The sequence below is a fragment of the Micropterus salmoides genome, unplaced genomic scaffold (assembly GCF_014851395.1).
Source record: "Micropterus salmoides isolate LMB-PRFRI ecotype aquatic unplaced genomic scaffold, ASM1485139v1 Ms_hic_scaffold_18, whole genome shotgun sequence".
In the NCBI taxonomy this organism is placed as follows: Eukaryota; Metazoa; Chordata; class Actinopteri; order Centrarchiformes; family Centrarchidae; genus Micropterus; species Micropterus salmoides.
Genome location: NW_024040928.1, coordinates 9,226,587 through 9,249,272, shown reverse-complemented (window position 1 = coordinate 9,249,272; position 22,686 = coordinate 9,226,587). Strand labels below are relative to the sequence as shown.

General features: G+C 39.2%; 1 protein-coding gene across 3 annotated transcripts in view; it reads right to left on the bottom strand.

Moving 5' to 3' along the window:
• The window catches only part of atad2b (ATPase family AAA domain containing 2B), a 73,919-nt gene that overhangs the window by 20,619 nt on the left and 30,614 nt on the right, over nt 1-22,686 (bottom strand). For all 3 annotated transcript variants that reach the window (XM_038727041.1, XM_038727043.1, XM_038727042.1), the window contains 2 exons: nt 2,729-3,454; nt 1,289-1,416 (listed from right to left, as the gene is read on the bottom strand). In XM_038727041.1, coding sequence (XP_038582969.1) covers nt 1,289-1,416; nt 2,729-3,454 — 854 coding nt within the window. The remainder of the gene's footprint in view (nt 1-1,288; nt 1,417-2,728; nt 3,455-22,686) is intronic.

The window sequence follows — 22,686 nt, the reverse complement described above, 5'->3', positions numbered from 1 at the left end:
TTTTGGAATGTGTTAGAATGTTTTATGTGGTTTATGTTTCAAGTGTTGAACCATATCAACACTGACTAACAAACTGCTGAAATAACTGAATACAAGTGATCACAATCATAATAAATGACCATGGACATTTTGTGTGACCATGTTTTCCCCTTAAAAATGTTCATCTTCCCGGACATCATTGCTTTGATACAGCTCACAGTACCTGTTAAATCTCCAGTCCCAACAGTCGGTGCAAAATCACCCCAGCTGCTAGATCCTTCATGGTCTGAATTAGAATGATGACCGTGTAGAATCAAACAAGATGGTGATGGGGCACGGATGGGGTTTTAAGAAGCCAGACGCTTGGTGGGTTGTGTAAGGAGTTAGATAATGTTTTAGCACTAGAATGAGAGTTTTTCTTAACATGTATGAGCAACATTGAAAGTGGTCCCCTGAGGCCAGTGTTTTCCAAGCTCTGACACAGATTTCTGGGTGCATGTTTAATTAAAAATGATGACCATGTCAACAAATGCTGCCGTAATGAAAGAAAATGACAACTGACAAGCCAATGGATAGTTGAACTACCATAATTCTGAAAATATCTAGGTCTAACACAAATCCAATTTTGGAGGGAATTTGCGTATAAATTGTCACTATCAAACTGTGCACTCCAAAAAGAAGAGTCACAGTTTTCAGGTTAAGGAATGCACTTTGAGCAACCAACTTCTATTTCACAGTCCCACCGTAGGATAAAGGGTTTACACTGAATAAATAAATAATAAATAATAATTTTATATTCAAAGAAACTTAAAAAGATATACCCATATGCACACAGTGAGTTAACACTATAAAAAGGGTTTAAAGTGCCTCTACATTGAAATCAGCCACAGTGTCTACAACAGACATTTTTATCTTCGTGTACTTTCTCTTGTGCAAGTCAACAGTCTGTGGGCACTTTCTGCTTTTCTTGCATTGCAAGAAATATTATTTTGATAATTTGTTTTTTAAATATTTTTGAGGGCACAATTTGGATTATTAATTCTTATATGGTAGTAGGATAAAAATAAATGTTACAAATAACAGTAATGATGGCTCCATTATCTTCGAGTGTCCCAGTAAGCTATGACACTGAACCAGCTAAATACAATTAGGCCATCATTAACATTATTTACTCCTGTGTTTTCTTTGGTTTCCATACTGAAAACATACCAAACCATGAGCCCAGAAGCAAAGTGACCTTCAGGCATAGAGTTTCAGGTACTAATACATGGCTAATGGGCAAAATAACTCACTTTTTAGAAAAACTTACCAAAAGTCGCTGGTGGTCTACCACTACTGGAGGACGGGGAGAGACTGGTTTTGGCTCTTTTTCTATCCTTTCAGATCCCTTCAGCTGCTCTGACAGGGTGTTCTTGCATTTCCTGGCTTTGGAACTCCCTATGAAAAGATAAATGGTTTATTGATGGAAAAAGGGTATAAATAATTAATGTAGTGTGATAGCAATCAAAAACCTAACATGAATGGGTGAGCAAAATTTGAGACCTCTTCTGGTTTTTGTGATGAACCACTAAAAGCACAAACTGGATCGGCTCAAAGAAAATAAATTCCAACTGCCATGGCTAGAAGATTAATGCAATACTACAGCTTGTGATGAAAATCTATTTAAAGCAACTAGCAGCTCCTAAGGACACAATATTTCACATCTGGCCTCTTTCCTGTCCACTTATAATAGTGCTCAAGAAACGCTTTGATGGAAACAAAAGGCCTGGCTCAGCTTGTAATGAGAGCGGGGGCGGAGTAGCTGAGTTGTCTATTGTTTGAGGCACATTCTGTTTGTGTTCTGTTTTCTGACCGTGCCATCCTCTGATGGCTTCTCCATATTCTAGCAGCACCATTACCTTAGCCTTCCAGCTGGCCTCTACTCATCACAAGGCAAAGCACAGGCCTGTATTCAAACCCATAAAAGCACTGGCTTATCTCGGACTCAAACACTACACACCATTAGAAAGGGCATAATGGCTCGTGCCAAAGGAAGGAAAAAAATATGGCTGAGATGGGAAGGGGAAGGCAGGCAGGCAACATTGTGAATATTTCATAGACATTTCATAAACATTTCAGGATACATATCAGAAGGTGTGGAGTGTCTACAATGGTACACATTATTTCCAGCCCCTAGAGTTTCTCCATTGAAATATACTATGTGCTAAGCCAGGGGATAGCATTTTTATATTCTGTATTACTAATGTTGCATTATTCATGCCCTCTCTATTTTAAAAGCTAAACTGAGTGCAAACCAGAATAGCTGGATGGTAATCAAAAAGGTAATTTATCATCATAATTAAGTGGTGGGCAAAGCACTGACTGGATGTGTAAAAATTAACAAATTTTGTCAAATGTGTAAAAAGGAACAGATTTTGTTAACTTGCATAACTCTCTACTGTAAAGATCAAACGATTAGCAAGTAAAATAAAGAGCCCAAAACGAGTAGCTGAGAACTTACACCCCTCTCTTCTCAGTTGAAAACTCCCTTCTGAGTTTTAACAAAACTCAGCAAAACATTATTTTAGTATGCATATCTAGCACTAAGCTAATTAGGTTACATTTACTCCAAGAAAAAACTGCTGTATATTTGCATTTTCAAGGATTTTTTTTTTAAATACTTAAGATTGATGGAGAAAAAAACGTTTTAATTTACCAATTGTGCTAATAATAATAATAATCATCTGGATCATTAACTCTAGCTTTATACCTTCTTTATCTTGATCTTCCTCAACATCTTCTGTTACTGCTGCTCTCCCATCCTGGGGAGGGTGCTCCTGAGTTGGGTTGCTCTTATTGTTGTCTTTGTGCTCTTCCTGTTCTGGCTTATTAGAGCTCTCAGCCATGCTCTGAGGAGTCCTTTTCTCAACCTCGCTGCTTATCTTGAGGCTCTGAGAGTCTAGGCTGTCCATTGACTCATTTCCATTCACACAGTCCATTTGTGATACAAGGAGACTCTCTGTGTGCTTAGGCTGGGCCTCGGACGTTTCAATCAAAGGATGGAAGTCTGCCTGATTGGCCTGTCTATCCCCGTCTGCCTTGGGTTGAGAACTGCCACCAAGGCAACGCAGCTCACTGTGGGTCTCTGTGTTCTCCGACTCCGCATCTTTGGCTGTTGGCTCCTCCTTAGGTGTTTGCTCTTCTAGGGCTTCACTGGCATCTGAAGGTTGGACGGGAGCTTCAACAGGGGGCTCATTGGAGCTCTCCTCCTCTGTGGAGGAGACATGGGGATGGTGGCCATTGGGCTGGGGACCTGTGGTATCACAAGATGATTCCTCATCCTGCGTCAAACACGAGTCACTGGGCCCTGCAGCTTCCACTTCTGCCTCGGGCTCCTCCTCCTCCTCCTCTTCTGTTCCTTTCTTGTAGTTCTTCTTCTTACGGATGATGCCCCGCCCCCAAGATGGCCGCCGGCGAAACTTGCGCTTTATATGATCTATGATGGAGACAGAGACAAAGACAGGAGGGAACCTTTTAAATTCAAGATTCACAATAATTACGATAAACTACAAAAAAGTCTGGCTGTTCAGGCAGCTAATTCTTATTAACATTCAAATACTTTATAACCTTAAAAAGTCATACATAGCCCTTAACCACACCTACCACACTTTTTAAGTAACTAAAATTCCAATCCTCTTAAACACAAACACACACACACACACACACACACACAGATTAGATCCACTCCATGGCAAATGAAAAAAGCAGGGCGAGACAGGTTTCTGAAGTTTAATTGCAGGCAAAATACATTTTCTCAGTATCTTAAAAGTTAGAAAAGATAAAACATATCTCCTTCCTATTATAACGTTGCTTGTAAGTTGAGAGAGGAAGGCCACATGTCAGTCTCCAAAGAGTAGCAGGCAGGGGGTGACAAAGATTGCAAGAGAGAGGCAGACAGAGACAGCAGCCCTTCTACATCATGGATGTTGGACACTAAATGACAACAGATGGTGCTTGGGGTTTAAAGAGGAAGGGGAAAACCAAAGCCTGCTCTCTGAGAGTGCAGTAAGTGTCACAGCAAGTAAGAATGCTAAATGCAGTGAAACTTCAAGGCATTTGCCTTAATTTACTGCTTTTCCCAAGCAGACACTGAGATACATACCAGGGCAACAAATCAAAGAGAAGAGCAGACACTCAAAGAGAGTGTGAAATAGAAAACACATAGGGACCACCACCAAGTCAGTTTCCTCAGGATACAAGCGTTTGAACCTGACAATGAGTGGCATAACCATGACCTGTCAGTGAGCACACCCTAACCCCAAAAAAAGAAACCCTTTGGGGTCTGGAACCAAAGGCCCTTCACAGTTCATCATCTGTTAAGTCACATCAGACAGCTTCTGAAACTGCATAATTCGGAGCAACAGCAGGATTAAAAAAAAGAAGGAAAAAAAAAAGAAAGAAAAAACCCCAGTAATCCTTTCATAAAATAACTAACTATCTCAAAAAGAAAAAAATAGATCATTTGAAAAGGTCCCATATTTGTGTGCATGTGTGTAAATGATTTCAAATGTGGATATGGACATCAGGTCACAATGGAGTCATTAAAATCCTATCCATTATAATTCTGTCAAGGGCCACTGGGATGATCTATATCTGCCAACTCTTACACAGAATCAATGACAGCCTTATTCTCAAATGACTAAATGGTCTGGACAGCATCATGTTATGTTTTGAGCAAAGCTCTTGCCATGATACTACAGAAGGTCTCCATTATATAATCTGTATCTTCACCACATTCCCCACAAAGATATGAATAAGCAAACTAACAAGAAATCATGATATGCATGCATGGTGCTTGCCTGTCAACCCCACCCCACTGTAGGTAGATTAAAGGAAGGTAGAACATAAACATGATATTCCCAATAGAGGTGGAACAACAAAACAATCAGACTAAAGTTGGATTTAGTCTTCATACAAGCATGACAGGAGAGCGATCAATAGTCAACCAGTGCTTACTTATGGGCTCAGGACCCTCCTCTTTAGTAACTGTGTTCTCTAGAGACCCTTTTAATGACCAGCCACGCATTTCCTGTCAGCCACGACCAGCACACCAGACAACACAGAGGGGAACACTTGGTGCCAGCTAATGCTGTACAATTATCCTAACTGTTATTCACATGTCTTTATGCCGTGGCTCTGTCTGGGTATATCTCATCACGCACGCTTTCAAGGACATTTTTTAAAGATTACACTACCCTAAACTCTCACTGGCATGCGCTGAAACGCTGCCTTGAAAATTTCACTGCACTCAAATTAGAATATTTCTACATTTTCAAACATTGCTCTGATGATGTATGTCATCACGCTACGGGACCAAAGGATACCTTTTAAAAGACAGCAACTAGCTTTCTGTATGCACAAGATAATAATAGCACATCCCAGAAAAGGACAACTAGTCTCCCTCAAATATCTACACAGACTGGTATTTAGGACACTTAAAAACAATAGAAGGGGAACTGGGCAGTATTCCCTGTAGAAGTTGCCACCAGAGCTTGAGGTTTAAAAAGATAATGAGACACATCGGTAGCCTATCCACTGGCCATCATGCCCAGTTTGTCATAGAGCTTCTCTCAAATGGGTACAGGGGCTGGCAGAGTAAAATTTCAAGTGGGATGCAGCTTTGGTTTTTTAGTTCCTCCTAATCTGATCTGGAAGGAGGAGACAGCTGTAGGGTAGGCTATCGAGCAGGCAGAGAGCAAGTACAAAGACCAAGAAAACCTGCCAGGCATCGTGGATATTTCTGAATCCTGGCATCCCATCAATTACGCCTCTTTCTGAGTGAACATGTGTTTTTCTCATATTGTCAGAATGCTTAGTTTTAATTCAGCATTCTTTAATTTAACCTTCAGAATTTGAATTTAATTTCGAACTGTCACTTTGCAACGTCCAGCAATTAGTCATAGCTTCCCTCTTTTCAAATACAGTACAGAAAACATTGCTTTTCTGCTCAAAGTTTTCTTTTATATATATATTATGTATTTTATCAAAACAGCCAAAAAAAAGACCAACTTCAGCAAAGTTATTCTAAAAGAAAAAAAACAAAGAACAGGAGCTAATTTTCTGCTGTCTCCCATTTTCCCTTTTAACCCTTTCTGGATACATACTGTCCACAGACTTTTCAAACCAAAACAATCGACAACCCAGAGTAAGAGGTCTTACTGAGGTCAGGTATCACCATCAGAGCTATGAAGTGTGCTACTAAGGGAGGAAAAGGTGAGACAGAATGGCAGCAAATGACTCATCATAGTCAGCTCTTTAATAATGCATGGAAATTGTTAGAGCATGAACAGCCAACCACAGAGAGGTGATATGCTGATGGGGGAGGGAAGGAAGGGAAAAGAGAACCAGAGGACTTTGTAATAATTAAAAGTGCTTAACCCATACAAGATTCATGCAGTGGGAGAAATATTTCAAGCTGCTATGAAACGTACATGTCAGAAAAGTGTGTGTGTGTGTAAGTATGTGTATGTGGACAAATGCAGCTTTTGAGAGCAAAAGGCCCCAGGAGATGAGTATCCAGACTGCCGTACCAGCAAGTATTACATAAATAAATCAGTCCAGTGACACTGATGGACAATTCAGCGGGATACTCTGGCAATGCCTTTGGGTGGAATTGTGAATCAGTGCCTCTGATTTCTTTATTTAATAATTCCTAGTATTTAGTAATCAGATCACAGCTCACCAACAGAAAGTCACGTGCAGTGTTGGAGATAGGACAAAGGAAAGAAATATTCTTTAGTATAAAGCTATAGAATAAAACTTGGAATAAAAACTGACAGCTTTTATTTACACTGTCACACTCTGTTAAACATTAGAAGTTTTACCTCCCATAGGTATACATGGCAAGAAAGATCTACAGAGTCTATAGCACAGTCAAATCAGTAAAAGCCCCAAAGCCTTGTCGGTATAATCTTGATACATTTCAATGTACAGTTTATAGCAGGGCCATCCAAGGATCCTTAGAAGTACCCTATGCCCAATAACCTATATGGTGTAGGCTATTTATTACTTGTATAGGCTTGTGAGACACACAAGCACATAAAGGCAAGCGTACCCATCTCAGACAGATTGGTATGATAGTTCTGTGGGCTCAATGCCACTCACACCATCATCAGTACTAACTCATACTTACTGTATATCCCAAAGCTAGTTAAACAAATCGAGCAATCAGTCTAAGCTGCTACTGTTTAGATTCTTAATCTGTTCACTCTGTCTACATTAAGTGTTAGGACAAACTTATTGGACTGATTAACCTTTAAGCTTTACATGGGAGGTTTCTTCCCTCTTTAAAAGGAAAAGTTTGACTTTTTGGGAAACATATTTATTCGCTTTCTTTTGAAGAGTTAGATGACAAGATTGATACCACTGTCATGTCTGTACAATATCAAGCTACAGCCAGCAGCTGCTTAGATTAGCTTAGAACAAAGATTAAAAACAGGGGGGAAAGCAAGCCTTGCTCTGCCCAAAGGAACCAAAATCCACCTATGAGCATACAGTAAAAATATCATCTGAATCTAAGGCTTCAAGCTTCCCCATATTCCAACCAAAGCACTCAGACACACTCTACACATAACTGAAATGTAATCATCACGTTGGGACCCACTCCTTTCTTTTCTCAAATACATTGTCCATTTACAAATTGTAAATCTGATCTCAGTCCTCAGCCGAGGCCTATATTTTAACAACAATGTTGCAGTTGCGTACTACTGTGGATTATCACTCTCAATGATGTGAGTAACAATTAATGCAACTGCTACAATTAGTGTGAGAGTGGGAAAGCTAAAATCAGGACACGTACAGTAATTCAACGCCATCAACTGGTGATCACTTCTCTGCATAGCAACACTAGTTTAATGCTTTAGGTTCAAAATGTAACTGTGACAACACACCATACCCATGAAAGCTGTAGCCATTTGGATGATCTCATTAATATTCAAGCTCAAAACATTAAATCCACCTTAGCAGTTCAGAAGTCATTAGTTTTGAGTGGTCTTCCTTTATTAATTGTGAGAGATATTTAGAATTTAACCACTCATCTTAATGAGCAAACTCATTTCAGAACAGAGGCCCTTTCTAAACTCAGGTAATTCATGGACATGTGTCAACATTCTTCAGTGGCACTGGTCTGGAGAGTCAGCTAGTCTGCCCAAATCAGTCCAAATTTACACAGACAGTCCTCTCCTAACCTGGACAGATGCTCTGTTGTTTACTAACCTACTTACCTCCTTATTATTGAGTGTGTGTGTGTGCACAGTTTAAATGTGAGTGTGTGTGTGTGCACAGTTTAAATGTGAGTGTGTGTGTGTGTGTGTGTGTGTGTGTGTGTTTCCATGGAAATGAACAACATTTTCCTTGCCTTCAGAGAATGCTTGCTCTCTAATTCTCCTCTATGAATTCACATTTAGGACACTGGGCCAACATTGAGGTAGTAGACACATGCTGGGAAATATATTACGACGTTTTGGGTCCAAATGAAAAGAGAAAATGTGTAATGTGCGAGTATAAATATGTTTTTGGGGTGTGTTGACATGTGTAATTTAATAACCATATGGGGACTTATGTGCGTATTAGTAGCAGCGGTATCCAATTCATTAGTCACAAAATGAAGTGCTATAGATCTTAGCTTAGATTTGAAGCAGACTTACAAGACTCCAAACTGAAAAATATAAAACAGTGTGTAAGATACAAGAAAGCCATTCTGGCAATATATGAAAGCAATGTGATTAAATTTTAAAGTTGGTTCAAGTGAAAAGGTGGATTAAAATTATTACTGACTAAAATGTGTGACTATATCAGAGCTTTTTAGCAGTTAAATTAATGACTTACAATCACTTAAATGTGTTAAAATATTGTTACTGAAAAGATAATTAACATTATGTCTCATTCAATTATCAAGAAATTATGCAGTAAAGAATGCATATAAAAATTTAAGTAAAAACCTAGATAAACAAATGGAGAAACATAACAAATGCAGGTGCTTCCATACAGGTGTGCTACATGCTACAAATAAGCCATCACCACCCTCAAGCTCTGTGACGTACAAAATATTAAATGCTGAGAAGGCCCTGGTCTCCAACCTAATTAAAACACCTATGGAACAAATCCAACTTTAATCTGGAGATGAGGACAGCTGATCTGCTGCCCTGCCAGGTCACTGTAACCAACAGGCTCTGTGCGTGCTCAAGCACACATTACGTATATAAGTGCAGTTACTCGCATGCAGACCCGCTGCGTGCATGGTCACAGGCACAACCCAGCATCCAACTCAGCTTTTTGTCACCCTGGTTCATTGAAATCGACTAAAGTTGGGGCCTCAATCTTGTAACATTAATGAAGTATTGATCCGCCCTGCTCTCATCACCTGCAACTGACAGGGAGGAGCTTGGAGTTACACATGCTGAGATGCTTTTTTTCTAAACATGTTCAGTAGTTTTAAAGAACTGAAATTCTTGTCATTCATCAAGTCTGGAGATTTTATAGTCGAGGCAAAACTGTCTACAATCTACATCATTAGATTGAACTGCTAGACATGAATTAATGTCACTCGCATGAAGGTGTTTTGGCTTTGACAAGATTGATTAGTGTGTGAAAGTCTATGAATGTTCTGATGTACAGTTAGCCATCAGTGTATGAATGTGGCCATCAGTGTGTGAATGAGATTTCAGTGCTTTTATGTTGTTTGTACTTGAATGCTTAATTTTCTTTATAAAAAGGCAAAAATTAATATCCTATTAAGAGCAACCTAGTACAACAGACTTTTACAAAAGCATTTTTGAAGGTTGCACACACCTAACGTCAACATTACACATAAGTAGGGCTGCAATTAACGATTATTTTCATTATCAACTAATCTGCAGACTATTTTCACGATAAATCGACTAATCTTTAAGTCTATAAAATGTCGAGAAATTGTGAAAAATGCTCATCACAATTTTCCAGAGCTCAAAGTGACATCTTCAAATTGCTTATTTGGTCTAACCAATAGTCCAAAAAAATTAAGGGTTGATAATAAGGCTCAATGCATCTTCAATGTAACAAATCTAAATTCTGACACTGCTTCAGTATAGGCAATTAGAATGTATTCTTAAAAAATATATTTCTCCAACTATATCCCTCCCTGGGGATTTTAGACTTTTATCCCTTTCTTTGAATCCTCCCACTGAGCTGTAATTAACACAGCACAAAGGCTATATATCCCCTGCCACGACTGTTGAAAAAATTCCAATTCTATGGTTACTGATGACTCAAACTAAATGAATAATTAAAATTGTCTTTAGAAATTTTTGTCTTTAGAAATATGCACATAAAAAAAATAACATGGGACATGTTTGAAACACAAGTCAATAGAAGAACCCATTTAAAGGTTAATATAATGTAAATGTTGGCCATGTATAAATAATGATTTTTATATGCCGCCTTTGCTCTCTTGAGGTAGTAATATCATTCTCCAAGTTCTACATCTGAAATTCTAAGTACAGGTGGAGGTAAAATGAAGACACTTTATCAGTCCAGTATCAAGCCCAGCCGAATTTTAAATGACTTCTATTCATCTACGGGTTAATGTCAGTTTATCGCAAGTATTTCAGCCTTAACATTAACTGCAACAGTTTTATACATATTCAGATCTTTGTCTGTTCCTTTTCATCTGTGTTTTTCCATTCATATTTTATGCCTTAATTTAAGTATCAATCCACACTGAAAAATGCAACTGAGCGGCAGCATGTAGAACATCTGCTTTGGGAGTTTTAACTATGAAGTTAGAAAGTATGCAAAAGAAGAGTCAAAAGAAAATAAAGACACAGCATGGGAAACACAGAAGGAGACAAAGAGAGACAGAAAGGCTTTCACAGTGACACAGGCCTCAGGGTCTCTAGGTCATGAAAGGAAGACAGCAGTTTATCACCTGATGTGACACTTCACACAGACACTTAATGAAATGTCCAGATCAATAAATGATCCCATCCTTGCTTCTTGAAATGAAGGAGATCAGTCACTTCCCTCAATTGCTGTGATGCTCGCTTCCCATTTCCCTTCTTCACTCCTTTTCTCTCACATAAAAGCCTACACTGACACACCACCCTGCTTGGTTTTAAGGAATCGTGCAACATGATGGGAAATACACATGTGGTACTTCCCGCCAGTCGGTCAGAACTAGTGTTGTTAAAAATCGATTTTTTGATACATATCGATACTGATTTTAAATTGATGTTCATACTAATTTTTTGCAGTATCGATACTGAAAACGCACTCTAACAATCTCTTCAATTAACACGCAGCCTCTCGCTCGCAGTGCCGATTTGTGTTGCTTTTTTCCTTGCATTTTTGACAAATCCCGCCCTACTGTGCTGTAATTGGCTAGTACTCGTCACTTCTGATTGGATGCTGGCAAAGGATACAAGCAAGCCCATTTGTAATCGATGGTAGAGAGCAGCGCTAACTGAAAGTGCTAACAAAACCAACTGAGCAAAGCTCCAGCAGGACCTAAACTCCGACCTCCATTTAGAACTTCGAGAGGTTGGAGACATCTCACCTTTCAACATTAAACAAGATGGGCCAATAAAGTGTTGTTGATAAGACTGTTGTTGGCCCAATAGACATTTGTAATTCTCAAAACTAAGCTAATCCCCCTCAGAGCTGTCAGACCTGAGGAATCTCAGACAGCATAGTTTCAGTTGATAGGAAAATACTTTGACTAAGGTCAGAAGTAAATTAACTGATGATGTTCTGCTTAACACACAGTACTATTAACTTCACTTTATTTCTCATATTTATTAGATAATTTAGTAATTAAATTCAGTAATTTAATCAATGTGTCAATTTTCCCCTATGGTATCGAAAATGGTATTGAATATTGATTTTTAAAGGTATTGTTTCGAAATTAGAAATTCCTGTATCGTGACAACAATACTCAGTACTAAAGAAGCCTCTTGGATGAAAAAAAGTCAAGTTTCTTCAACAGAGTCCAGTTTCCCTTGATTCAACCTTCCTTGAATTACTATGACCTGGAAGAATGAGAATCTTCACAGACATTATACACTGATACGCTTTCTTCCCAAGAGTTAGACGAGAGGATCAATTCCACTCTCATGTACAATAAATATGGCAGTAGAGCCAAAAAAACGATGAGCTTATCATAAAGCAGCAGGGGGAAACAGCTAGCCTGGCTCTGTCCAAAGGTAAGAAATGATTTGCCTACCAGCACCTCACCTAAAGCTCACTAACAAGTTATATCTTGTTTGTACAATATGTACATAAATAGAAATGTAGAAAGAAAAAGTTTTAACTCTACAGGAAGATATGCTTAAATTATTTCTTTCCAAATTCTTTCTGGAATCGCCACTCGTTGCCTGGCAACATAGTACTAACACCAGCAGCCTGTTGCATCAGCGATATGTAAGTTCTACCTTAAGTTAGGGTGCAAAGTCCACACCAAACAATACGTTGAAACTAGTTAATTTGAGCCTTAAGCTGTGTTGATGTTTGGTTACACCACCGAGACTTAAGGTCCATCTTAGCTACTCTGGCATAAAGTCCATACTAAATCAAAACAGTGTCGCAGAAAATGACGTTTACACATCCCATGGCCAATCAGTGAACTGCACCATTCTTAACAGTTTATTACGGTTTTGTCATCAACGTTTTGCAATACTGAAGAGGCTAACGGCTAAAAGTAGCAACAAAACACAAACAAAAAGGTACGTAAACAACCATTAACTACATAGACGTAATTTAACGGTACACGTGTGACACCAAAATGTGTGACCTATCAGATTCTGTAACCCAAATGGGAAGTTAAGCGCCAGAGGTTTTGTTGACAATGTGAAGCGGCTGCAGTTTGGTGAGGTTTAGGAACCAAAAGTACTTGGTTGGGTTTAGGTACTAAAAGTACTTGGTTGGGTTTAGGTACCAAAAGTACTTGGTTGGGTTTAGGTACTAAAAGTACTGGGTTATGGTTAGGAAAACATCGTCGTTTGGGTTTAGTCACAGAATCTGAAAGGTCACAGATTTTGGTGTTATACTTTACCGTTCGTTACGGGTGTAACGGGCAGATGAAATTGTAACATTCTAACTTATATACACGTAGGAGCCATTATACATTGGGGGTACATGTCACCCTCATATTTCAAAATCAATGTTTTGTCCCCCCAACCTTTCTCCGGCGATTTCGGCTAGGCGAGAAGGTTTACTATGAGTGGCTATTCAATCAATCACACACTCTGCATAAGACATAATTAAACAGCTGAAACGCGGACAAAAATCGTGTAGGTCTATAGAAAACATCTGACACAACGCAAAAGAGGTGCTAAAAAGTTAAGGGAGAAAAAATAAGTTTGCTGGAGGCAGGTTCAGCTAAGTGCCTCAATATTACAGACATTTCTTCTGTGCTGTTGTTATTACAGCCTACCTGAAGACAGCAGTGAGGGCGCCTGCAGCATGGTGGGTAGTAACTTGTTACAAGTAACGCAAATTTGAAAAATAAATAAATAAGTCATTGCCTTCCTTTATTATTTATATTTTTACTCTTTAATCCAGTATCTTCTTTGGGCCAGTAATCTACTCTTAATTTCACTACATTTTCAATTCATACCTTCATAACTTAACCAGTCTGTGATCTGCATTTTGCTCCATTAACCAAAATGAGGTGTCATCTAGGCTGTGTGCGCTCGGTTACGCAGAAGAGCCCGGTATAATTTGCTCCTCCTGATCCCAGACACCACCCCTTAAAAACAATGCGCCATGACAACTACTCGGCTATTTTATGGAGGACTTTACAAAGGAAGGACTAGATGTAAGATTTAAGTTGTAACTTGTGTCTACATTGGACTTATTTCAGTTGGTGCAACCCTTAAAACCTTAACAGCACGTAAACTCCGACTTAAGTTTGTGTAAGTTCAAACTTAGCCTATTTTGAACTTACACATAGTTGGTGCAACCCAGACCACAAAAGACAATTTCATTCAGCCATAATTCTACTAAACAATCTCGTGTTCACGCATGCATGTGCAAGTCTTGTCATGTAAGAACGGAGTCAGCATGAATGTTTCATAATGGAGAAAAGTTAAAAGCCTAACTAAAAGCCATCACCTTTAATGGATGAAATCTGCCACCGTGATTTAACAAGTACAGATTTTTTTTTTCTCATTTTGGAATATTTGTCACATGCAGCCATTTCACAGAGCTCTTTTGAGTTGTCAGACTATACTAAGAAAGCACTTAATGTCACTAGTTTAGAAAATAAGAATCACTAAAGAATGGACAGCAGACAGTGAGAAATTTTATGTCAAACTGTGTGACACACACTGAAGGGATGACTATGTATTCACTGCTTATCAGTACTACTACAAAGAGGAATTACAGTCACAAGGTGCAGGAATTGAACACATAGTTCAGTCAGAGCATCTATCTATTTCTGTCCGTCTCCCCTCTGCTGCTCAGTAAATGGCCAGTGGGATGATGGTGCCTGTGGTGCCCTCTTCTGAGAAGACAGATATGCTCTAATGCACCAGCAGCTCCAAGTACTGTTGAAGATGTCAGCCTACGCACACACGTACATACAAAGCAGGGTATGAAAGCCTTCTGGGGGAAAGGTCTGTCGCCCCCAGCAAAAACATGCATACAGACAAGCTGTAAGGCTGGAGCCATGAGGTACAGAGATGTGCACAGGTTGGCTCATTTGACTGACGTACGAGTTATCACACCCTTTGTGGAGGAGAGCATCCACCTCCAAGGGGAATGACAATATCCAACAGCTAGCAACTGTGTTAAATGTAACACTGAAGTTAAATACTCTGAACAAATGGGGATTTGATTATTTGACCCTGAGGTCAGTGGAGAATTAGAGCAAAACCATACAGCACGCTCTATCCTTCCTGCTTACGGCTGAATGTTCCATTTGATTAGAACCTGTAAAGCCGCAGTTATGTTTCCATATGATAACAGTGAAGTAAAACGTCGTAATTTTCTCCCATGTTGACATTTGAGCTTTATTGCCAACTGCAATGAGTGGCTATTTCCTGGCAGCAGTCTATAGTTTAGTTGTGGCTTCTTACATTCTAACATCCATAAAATTGAAACAGCTTCAGAAATATATTAACTTTACCGACTCAAACAACCAATTAAAAACACCTTATTGTATACCTTTAATAGACATATTTTAGATTACTCCTGAATATAAAGTTGCTCTGTTTACTTACACTGCCCTGCGATGGACTGGTGACCTGTCCAGGGTGTACCCCGCCTTTCACCCGATGTAAGCTGGGATTGGCTCCAGCCCCCCGCGACCCTGTACGCAGGATAAGCGGTTGACGATGGATTTTTACTTACACTCTGCTGACTGTCTGACAAAAGCCATGATCATGTATCACATTCACTGTGAAGGATAGCCATTGTACTTTGTCAGAACTCTTACTCTTGCTTAATTGATTAGATTCGATACCAATTAGATACCCTCTGAGTCTGTTAAGGGATTGTATAATAATAGGACTCAGTGAAAAGAGATATTAAATTAAAAACTGTTTACACAGGGATTTGTTGCTATACATAGACACCTTACTGGATCATTTTTAAAGATACACTGACTCTACTATATGGTGGCAAATATATTAAAATTAGGTCTCTTTCAGTCACATGTGTAATGTCATGATGTCATCACAGATTACTAGTAAGGACAGTGAGTAAAACTTTTTCTTTGCTGCTACAACACCCATTATCTAGAAGTCTTGTTCAAGAATGCAGATTATGGACTCCTTACTGTTATGAACTGCATCAAGGAATAATGCTGTTTGGTTGTATGGTGGGCCCTCCACTAAATAATTGCAATTTTACTAGACAGTGTCTAGACAAAGGCTAATCCTAACTCAAACCGCCCCATGGTGCAGTTGGTGTTCGACTTTGAGGTGTTGAGAGGGTTACTATTGATTAGTTCTTGCTCTTGCTGATTCAACAATTCTGCCCGCAGTGATCAAAACAGACCCTGGCACCAGGATAAAAACCTGTATTAATATTTATTCTCAATAAAAATGTTCTTACTGAGTATATAAGTTGTCTAGCTCAGGCAGGCAATTCAAGTGGCACTGTGCTCTTGATCTGCTAATCTGTCAAATTACTTTTTGCTTGCCATTACCAACTGAATGGTCTTTTCAAGGTGTCAAACTGAGTTCCTATGCATTCACTGTTACAGTTTCTTTATTGGTCCAGCTTTGCCTTTTTTTCTGCAGTAAAAATACCATGGAGAAGCAGATCATGTTTGACTGTAGCTAAATTATTATATATTTACATTTACACAATTCACATTTTGTTCCAATAAAAACCAGTGGTCAGCAGGTGGGACGGCAGGCAATTGTATTACAATGTTGCTACCTGTTTGCAATATCACTGATAAAAGTCCTACAGGATATAGCAAATATAAAATTCTTCATTTTTACTAGTGATATTAAAATGAGTAGATGATTATCTACACATTGTTATACAATGAGAATATTTTCAGAGGCAATGTAAGTTCTTCCCACACTTATCTTACAATTAGATTTCAAAAGTTTTCATAACTTTAAACCAATTTCCATGACTATAATACTGTCGTGCAACAGAGAGATTTGCAAATCAGATCTTTCCCAACATGCAAAACCTAAATTTAATTAGGATTCCAAAACGCATCAACGGCAATTAAAATGTAAACAAATAGCCTTCAGTAGTTTTTACCTCACATAATATTCTACAATAACTGGGCAACAGTGAATAGACTTGGAAAAGTCAGTGTCCTGATATCTTACAATGTGATACAATTTAATACAAAAGCTCTGCAATAAATCTTAGTTTTTTGTTCAAACCTCCAGAGAGACGTTAATTCAACTGCATGTTAATGTTTGATCATAGTTTATAGTGGATTGGATTGCATTTGTAAAAGGTGCCCATGTATGGATGCATATACAAATATAATGCAGTTATATTTGCAGCTCACTGAATGGAAGAATGATTAACAATGCTTTGATCAGAGAATAAAGCTTTACTTAAGTCACTGAAAAGGTCTGAGAGAAAGAGCAATTTACAGCCACGTGTTTCTTACACAGACCCCAGTATGGCATTATGGTGCCACAACAAAGAGCAGAACTAAAATAATTAAAAGCTCTTGCATGAAAATGCGACCATTAGTAACCGACACAGATAAGACAGTTTGATAAATTAATAATGAACCAACCACAGGTCTAACTTGAGTAGTAGAGAGCTGATGAGTTACATAACTGCCCTCGACTTTTCAGGATATGTCTTAATGAGTGGTTAGCTGGAAAGGGGCAGCTATGTTGAGAGAAAATGCATCTCATCTCTGGATTTAATGGAGACGAGGCGATTAGCCTGGATAAGTGCAATTCTACGAGTAATTTGATGTAATTAAAAACCCAGTCGGCGCACATTACTATTCTTATGGTGGTCTGATGTGACTCGTGTCGTGTTAATGTGGTCATCACTTAAAGAGTCCCCAGAGCTGTGTGCATGGGTGGTTGAGTTTGTGTTTAGGAAAGTTAATCTCTAGTACAAAACATGTAGACATTAGCTTATCTGTTATTCTGGGAAAGACTATGTAACAGTATCAGTACCATTACCAACCAAAACCAATGGAGCAAATCTAAAACTACTCAATTAAGATTTCTAAAGCATATGTCCACAAAATACACAAAAAAATACAACAGAATCTGAGAGAATAGTGATTAGTGTGATGTCTCCTGTGACATTACCAGCATATGGCGGGTAATACATATTAAATCAGACAGCTGGTAACTGGACAATCAAAATATCACTGCATTCAAGTGTAAACAATAATACACAAGCTGACCACGTTATAAAAAGGTGGATCTTAATGGGAAACAGATACCAGTTCACTTTTCATCAAGTTCTCTTTGAGTAGTGCATGAAGTCCAAAAGATAATTTGGATTTCACCAACAAATCCATAAGTCATTCCAGCTAATCAAGCACTAATGCATCATGTTTGTGCAATTGTTCCAGTCAATTACAACTTATCAGAACCAAGCAGAGAGAGGGAATGCACCACATTAGGCTGCTTGCGTTTAGTAGCTTCTGATGTTTACTGAAATTGACTAATCGACTGCACTAAAGTAAAAAAAACTAAACAATGAGAGTAAACGCTCAGGAGACCTTGTATAATTTTCTGTCAGTAGTACAGCCTAAATGCTGAGAAGATGGGCTGCTATTTACTGTTGGAGATAAACAGAGAGAAAAAAAAAACAACAAAAAAAAAAAACACATTATCATAGAAAGCACAACACCAGATCCATTTTAATTGGAATGACAGGCCAGCCAATCCTTTGTGAAAATCCAAACCTTTCTACCACCCATGGAAGACTCTGAATGTAATTTGTGATGGACAGATATTCCTAGAAAGAAAACACAATCTCAAAACAATGAATGTGTCACCTGAGGTCCAGACATCAAATTAACCAGTCAATCAGCGCTTAGACAGTGTATGAAGGCTGCTAAGCTTTACAAAGCTTTGATATCAGGTGAAGAAAAAAAACAGCAATTAAATAACCACCTACATGCTGGCAGTATTTTACATGCTCACCCTTGCCCTAATCCAGGCATCGTCTGTATCACTAACACTAAACCTAGCTTCTGAAAAAGCAATAACCATGTATCGTAATTGGGCATTGTCAGCATTATAACTCTTTTTGTCTAGCATTCAAAAGCCTCCCTCCCTCACTCGTTCACTCACTCACTCTACTCTCCCTTCCCATCACCGTTCTATCATCCTTAGGCAGCACAGCTTGCAGTCATTGGGCATGCACAGAGGCAATGAGCAGCAATGCTCAATCATTCCAGTGCAACTCTCCGGGCTCATTTGTTTCAGGCAGAAACGTAAGCTATTTACAATAATATATATGGTTATATGTGTTGCACAGTAATAAACATTACAATCCTGTGAAGAGGATCACCACCCAAACTTGTCAATTGTGTACACTAAGCTATACACAGTGATGTGCTGGGAATGAAAAGACCCACAGACACAGAATGAATCTTCAGAGACACTACCATGTCATCAGCTCATCTGCACCCTAAAACAATAAATGGAAGCAAGAGGCATCATGGATGATTTTACATTCATTTCACGCTTGGTGCCACAATGATCCAAGAGGCATCTGTGCCCACAAAATGGCAGCTTAAACTCAGCGCTTATTCACTAAGGGCTTTGCATGGATTTTATTAGTGAGCGTTGCAGGGTGTCAGAGTGTGCAGCTCAAGATTGTTTTCCTCTGGTAGCTGAGACTAGCGTTGGGAGAATCAATGTCCAGTTCTATTAACTAATAATAACTTCAGCATTTCAGTTTCAGGCAAGATGCTTTGTTTTCTGCTGTTGACCACTACTATGTTCTAACTGTATCCCCTGGGAAGCTGAAGAAATATTGCATCCGCAGAACCAGATACAATTCATCACCTGTAGTATGTACTAGATGCCGTTCAGAACGGTTTAGGGTACATGTAATGTAAACTGAAGACAACCCTGTTTAGCATTTGCCAAACAAATTCTGTCCTTTAGTTGATCCAGCCTAGATCTTCATTTTCTTCTCAAACTTTCAAATTTGGAACAAAACAAATGATATCAAGAAAGAAAGCAAGTGGGAACATTTTAATGAAGGGATGGAAAAGAAAATGTGAGAGAACCACAGGCAAGAATAGTAGAAAACTAAAAAAAAAGTCTCTTTAACCTTGTCTGAACTTAGATGGCGTTAGCTAAACACTTCACATGTAAATCAACTCTCAATTCATTGAAATATCGTGTCAAATGTAGCACACAGAGCAGAACTTTAGAAAAGCGACAGTGGCAATTAATAGGTTTGTATGTGTAGGTGCTGCTGGTAAACCAAATACTTGACAGATATTATGGACATCAGTTAGCTTTCAAAAAACATTTGCTTCAAGGTTAAACTTCTCCCTTCCGTAAGTGTAGCGGGTCCTACGTCATTGTAAACAGAAAAGGCACAGATGAGAAAATCAAGTTACTAGAATTTTCTTCAACAGTGCTTTGTGTTTGTTAAAAGGAAAACCTTTAAACCTACATTATTTCTTCATGCACTGTAACCATGACAGCACGTCACAGGCTGCCTGCATGCCTGTTGTACTTCTGTCCTGACCAAAAACCCAGGCCATCCTCTTACACAGAAACTACTTCAGACTGAGGTAAAAGGAAGCAGAGGTGTTTATTATGACTTTAAATATCCTATCAAGGTCTTGTGATGGATTGACACTGTCTGCTTGAGGTGATGTGAGATACAAGGCAGGGGAGAGGCAAAACACAGCGTTCCATCTACATGAATGCAGCCTGGGAGCTGTTGCCTTGGGCATGCTGTTGAGTGACGCAGAGGACACATTATGCAGCGCCCGCATCATTATTCTTTTCTTCCGCAAACAGTTCAACAGTTGAATAAGGACAAGCTTGTCAACTTGCAGTGGAAAAACACTGGTGAACCATGCCAAAAAAAAACAGACTGAGAAAGGTTTTTGCCTAACTGGAAAAGTGGCACACCACTTAAGTAGGAGTATGACATTTAAGAAAAGCAAGAGAATAACCAGCGTATCAGACATTAATATGTAGTTGGCAATTGATAGCATATGCCTTCCAACTGTCACAGCAAAAAACAGCTGATTTAGCTTGCAAAAAACAGTCATGAATGAATGAGAGGACTAAATTATGAATGAAAGGAAGGCACTCCATATGAACCAGATCCTTGTGGTCATGCACTACAAATGAACCCAGGGCTGTGGCCCAGGTAATGGGCCTTGGGTTTTTAGCTCCTGCTGGGAGGAGTGGCAAGAGAGGGGGAGGGGAATAGAAAGAAGGCCTGTGACAGGGCGAGGGAGCTGAGAAACCATGACAGAGCTTTCCATGCAGGCTAATGGAAACCACATCCTTCTTCCTTGCGCATTAACAACAGCAAAGTCTCCCATCTTCCTACCCCTGATTGACCCGGCTGCGGCAGCACCTGCCCCAGCCATCTAGATCTCAACATCCGCGCTTATTCACGACCACTGCTTTTAACACCTGATTCAGAAATATCCTTAGCTTTCAAAAAGCCTTTCACGTAACTTTCTCCATGGTTGGAAATAGTGCACTTCATCCCTGCCACCACTCTCTCTTATATCTGAATGTCACAGGCAATTCTCGGCTCTAGGCAAACAGAAAAGAGGGATAGATGGAGACACAGAGAGGTGGCCCAGATAAAAGCCCTATAGAACTGCAGATACCAAAACAGCTCCAGATAGGCTTCCCCCTGCAGGTAATGATCTGGGATAACTTTAACCTTCATGTGTCCCGACCTTCCACAGAAGAGGAAGGGAAAGCCAACAACCCCAAAATGACTTGGCTGGAGTGGGTGCCATTTCCTGAACAGATTATTTCTTCAATATTGGCGCAGATATTGGCATCTCCTCCACCAGATGCTACAATGCTACTACGCTTTCATTATGCGGCTGTGTCATATTTCCAGACATGACTGACTCTGTGATCAATTAGCCTAATAGCTGCCTTGCTGGGGTGCTCCAGGTGAGAACTGGCTGCTGAAGTCACAAATTAATCAACCGAGTTGGCTTAATTAATTAAGCCTCTGGTGGAGGCTGATAACGACTCTCCCAAGAGCTTCTAAACTGGTGGTCCGCATCTGTGACATTTGGCTTTGTAGATAAAGACTGCAGCTAAAAGTAGCATATAGCAGGTCCACTGTTGGCTGTCACCCTTAAAAAAAAAAAAAAAAAAAAAAAAAGGAGAGGTCTGTCTGGATTACATAACAAATCAATTAGTTGATTAACATTAATTTATACTCTTGTTTTACTTTAAATGTTAGCTGGGGCCCTAATACATATGCCCTAAAAAAGAAACCCGATGTAAGTTTATTAAGTACACCTGCACAATATCATGTGATAAAATGATAAAGCATACATTTGTGAACTTTTGGCTTTTGAAATGAGTTCAAGAGCCATGTTCAGTTTTTGTTCAGACTGCCAGAGATGCTGAATGAGCTCTAGGCATGTAGGCTGTTGTTAGTGACTGATGTACTGCACTGCATTAGATTCTATGTAGTACATCTCCACCCTTGAGCAAAAAATCTTTTAATCTTTAAAAAACCACTGAATCAAGTCTGATGTTACGTGTTCAGTGAAGCTCAATTACCTTACCTTGGACTGAATTATTTTTGGGGGTAACTAAGCAATTCAGTCTAAATATGAAACTCCCCACTACCTAACTGTTTTCTTCTGGCTTAGCGGGTCAAGATAAACTGCAGTGAGCTTGAGACATGCCCTGAGTATTACAGTATTGATGGTGGCCAACAGAGGCCCTCATCTCAAGAGGAGACCATCTCCCTGGTTTCCATTAGGGAGGCTCTCATGAGGGACAAGCACCACCTTGTGTTAGACAGTTGTACTACACAGACACACACACACAGCTATCAAAACTTTGGCTACAACAAACAGACCATTATAATTAATTCTTACTGCTTCACCAAATAAATAAATTCATGTCACATATTTGCCATAAAGTAAGATAAAGCTGTGTCACACAGAAAAGGCATCACATGTGATTTGCAACGTTTGGTGAATATTTTTTCACTCAGAGGATGCGTTATGCCGCTTATCCTGCCTCAACACTTTTGTCCGTCTTTTCT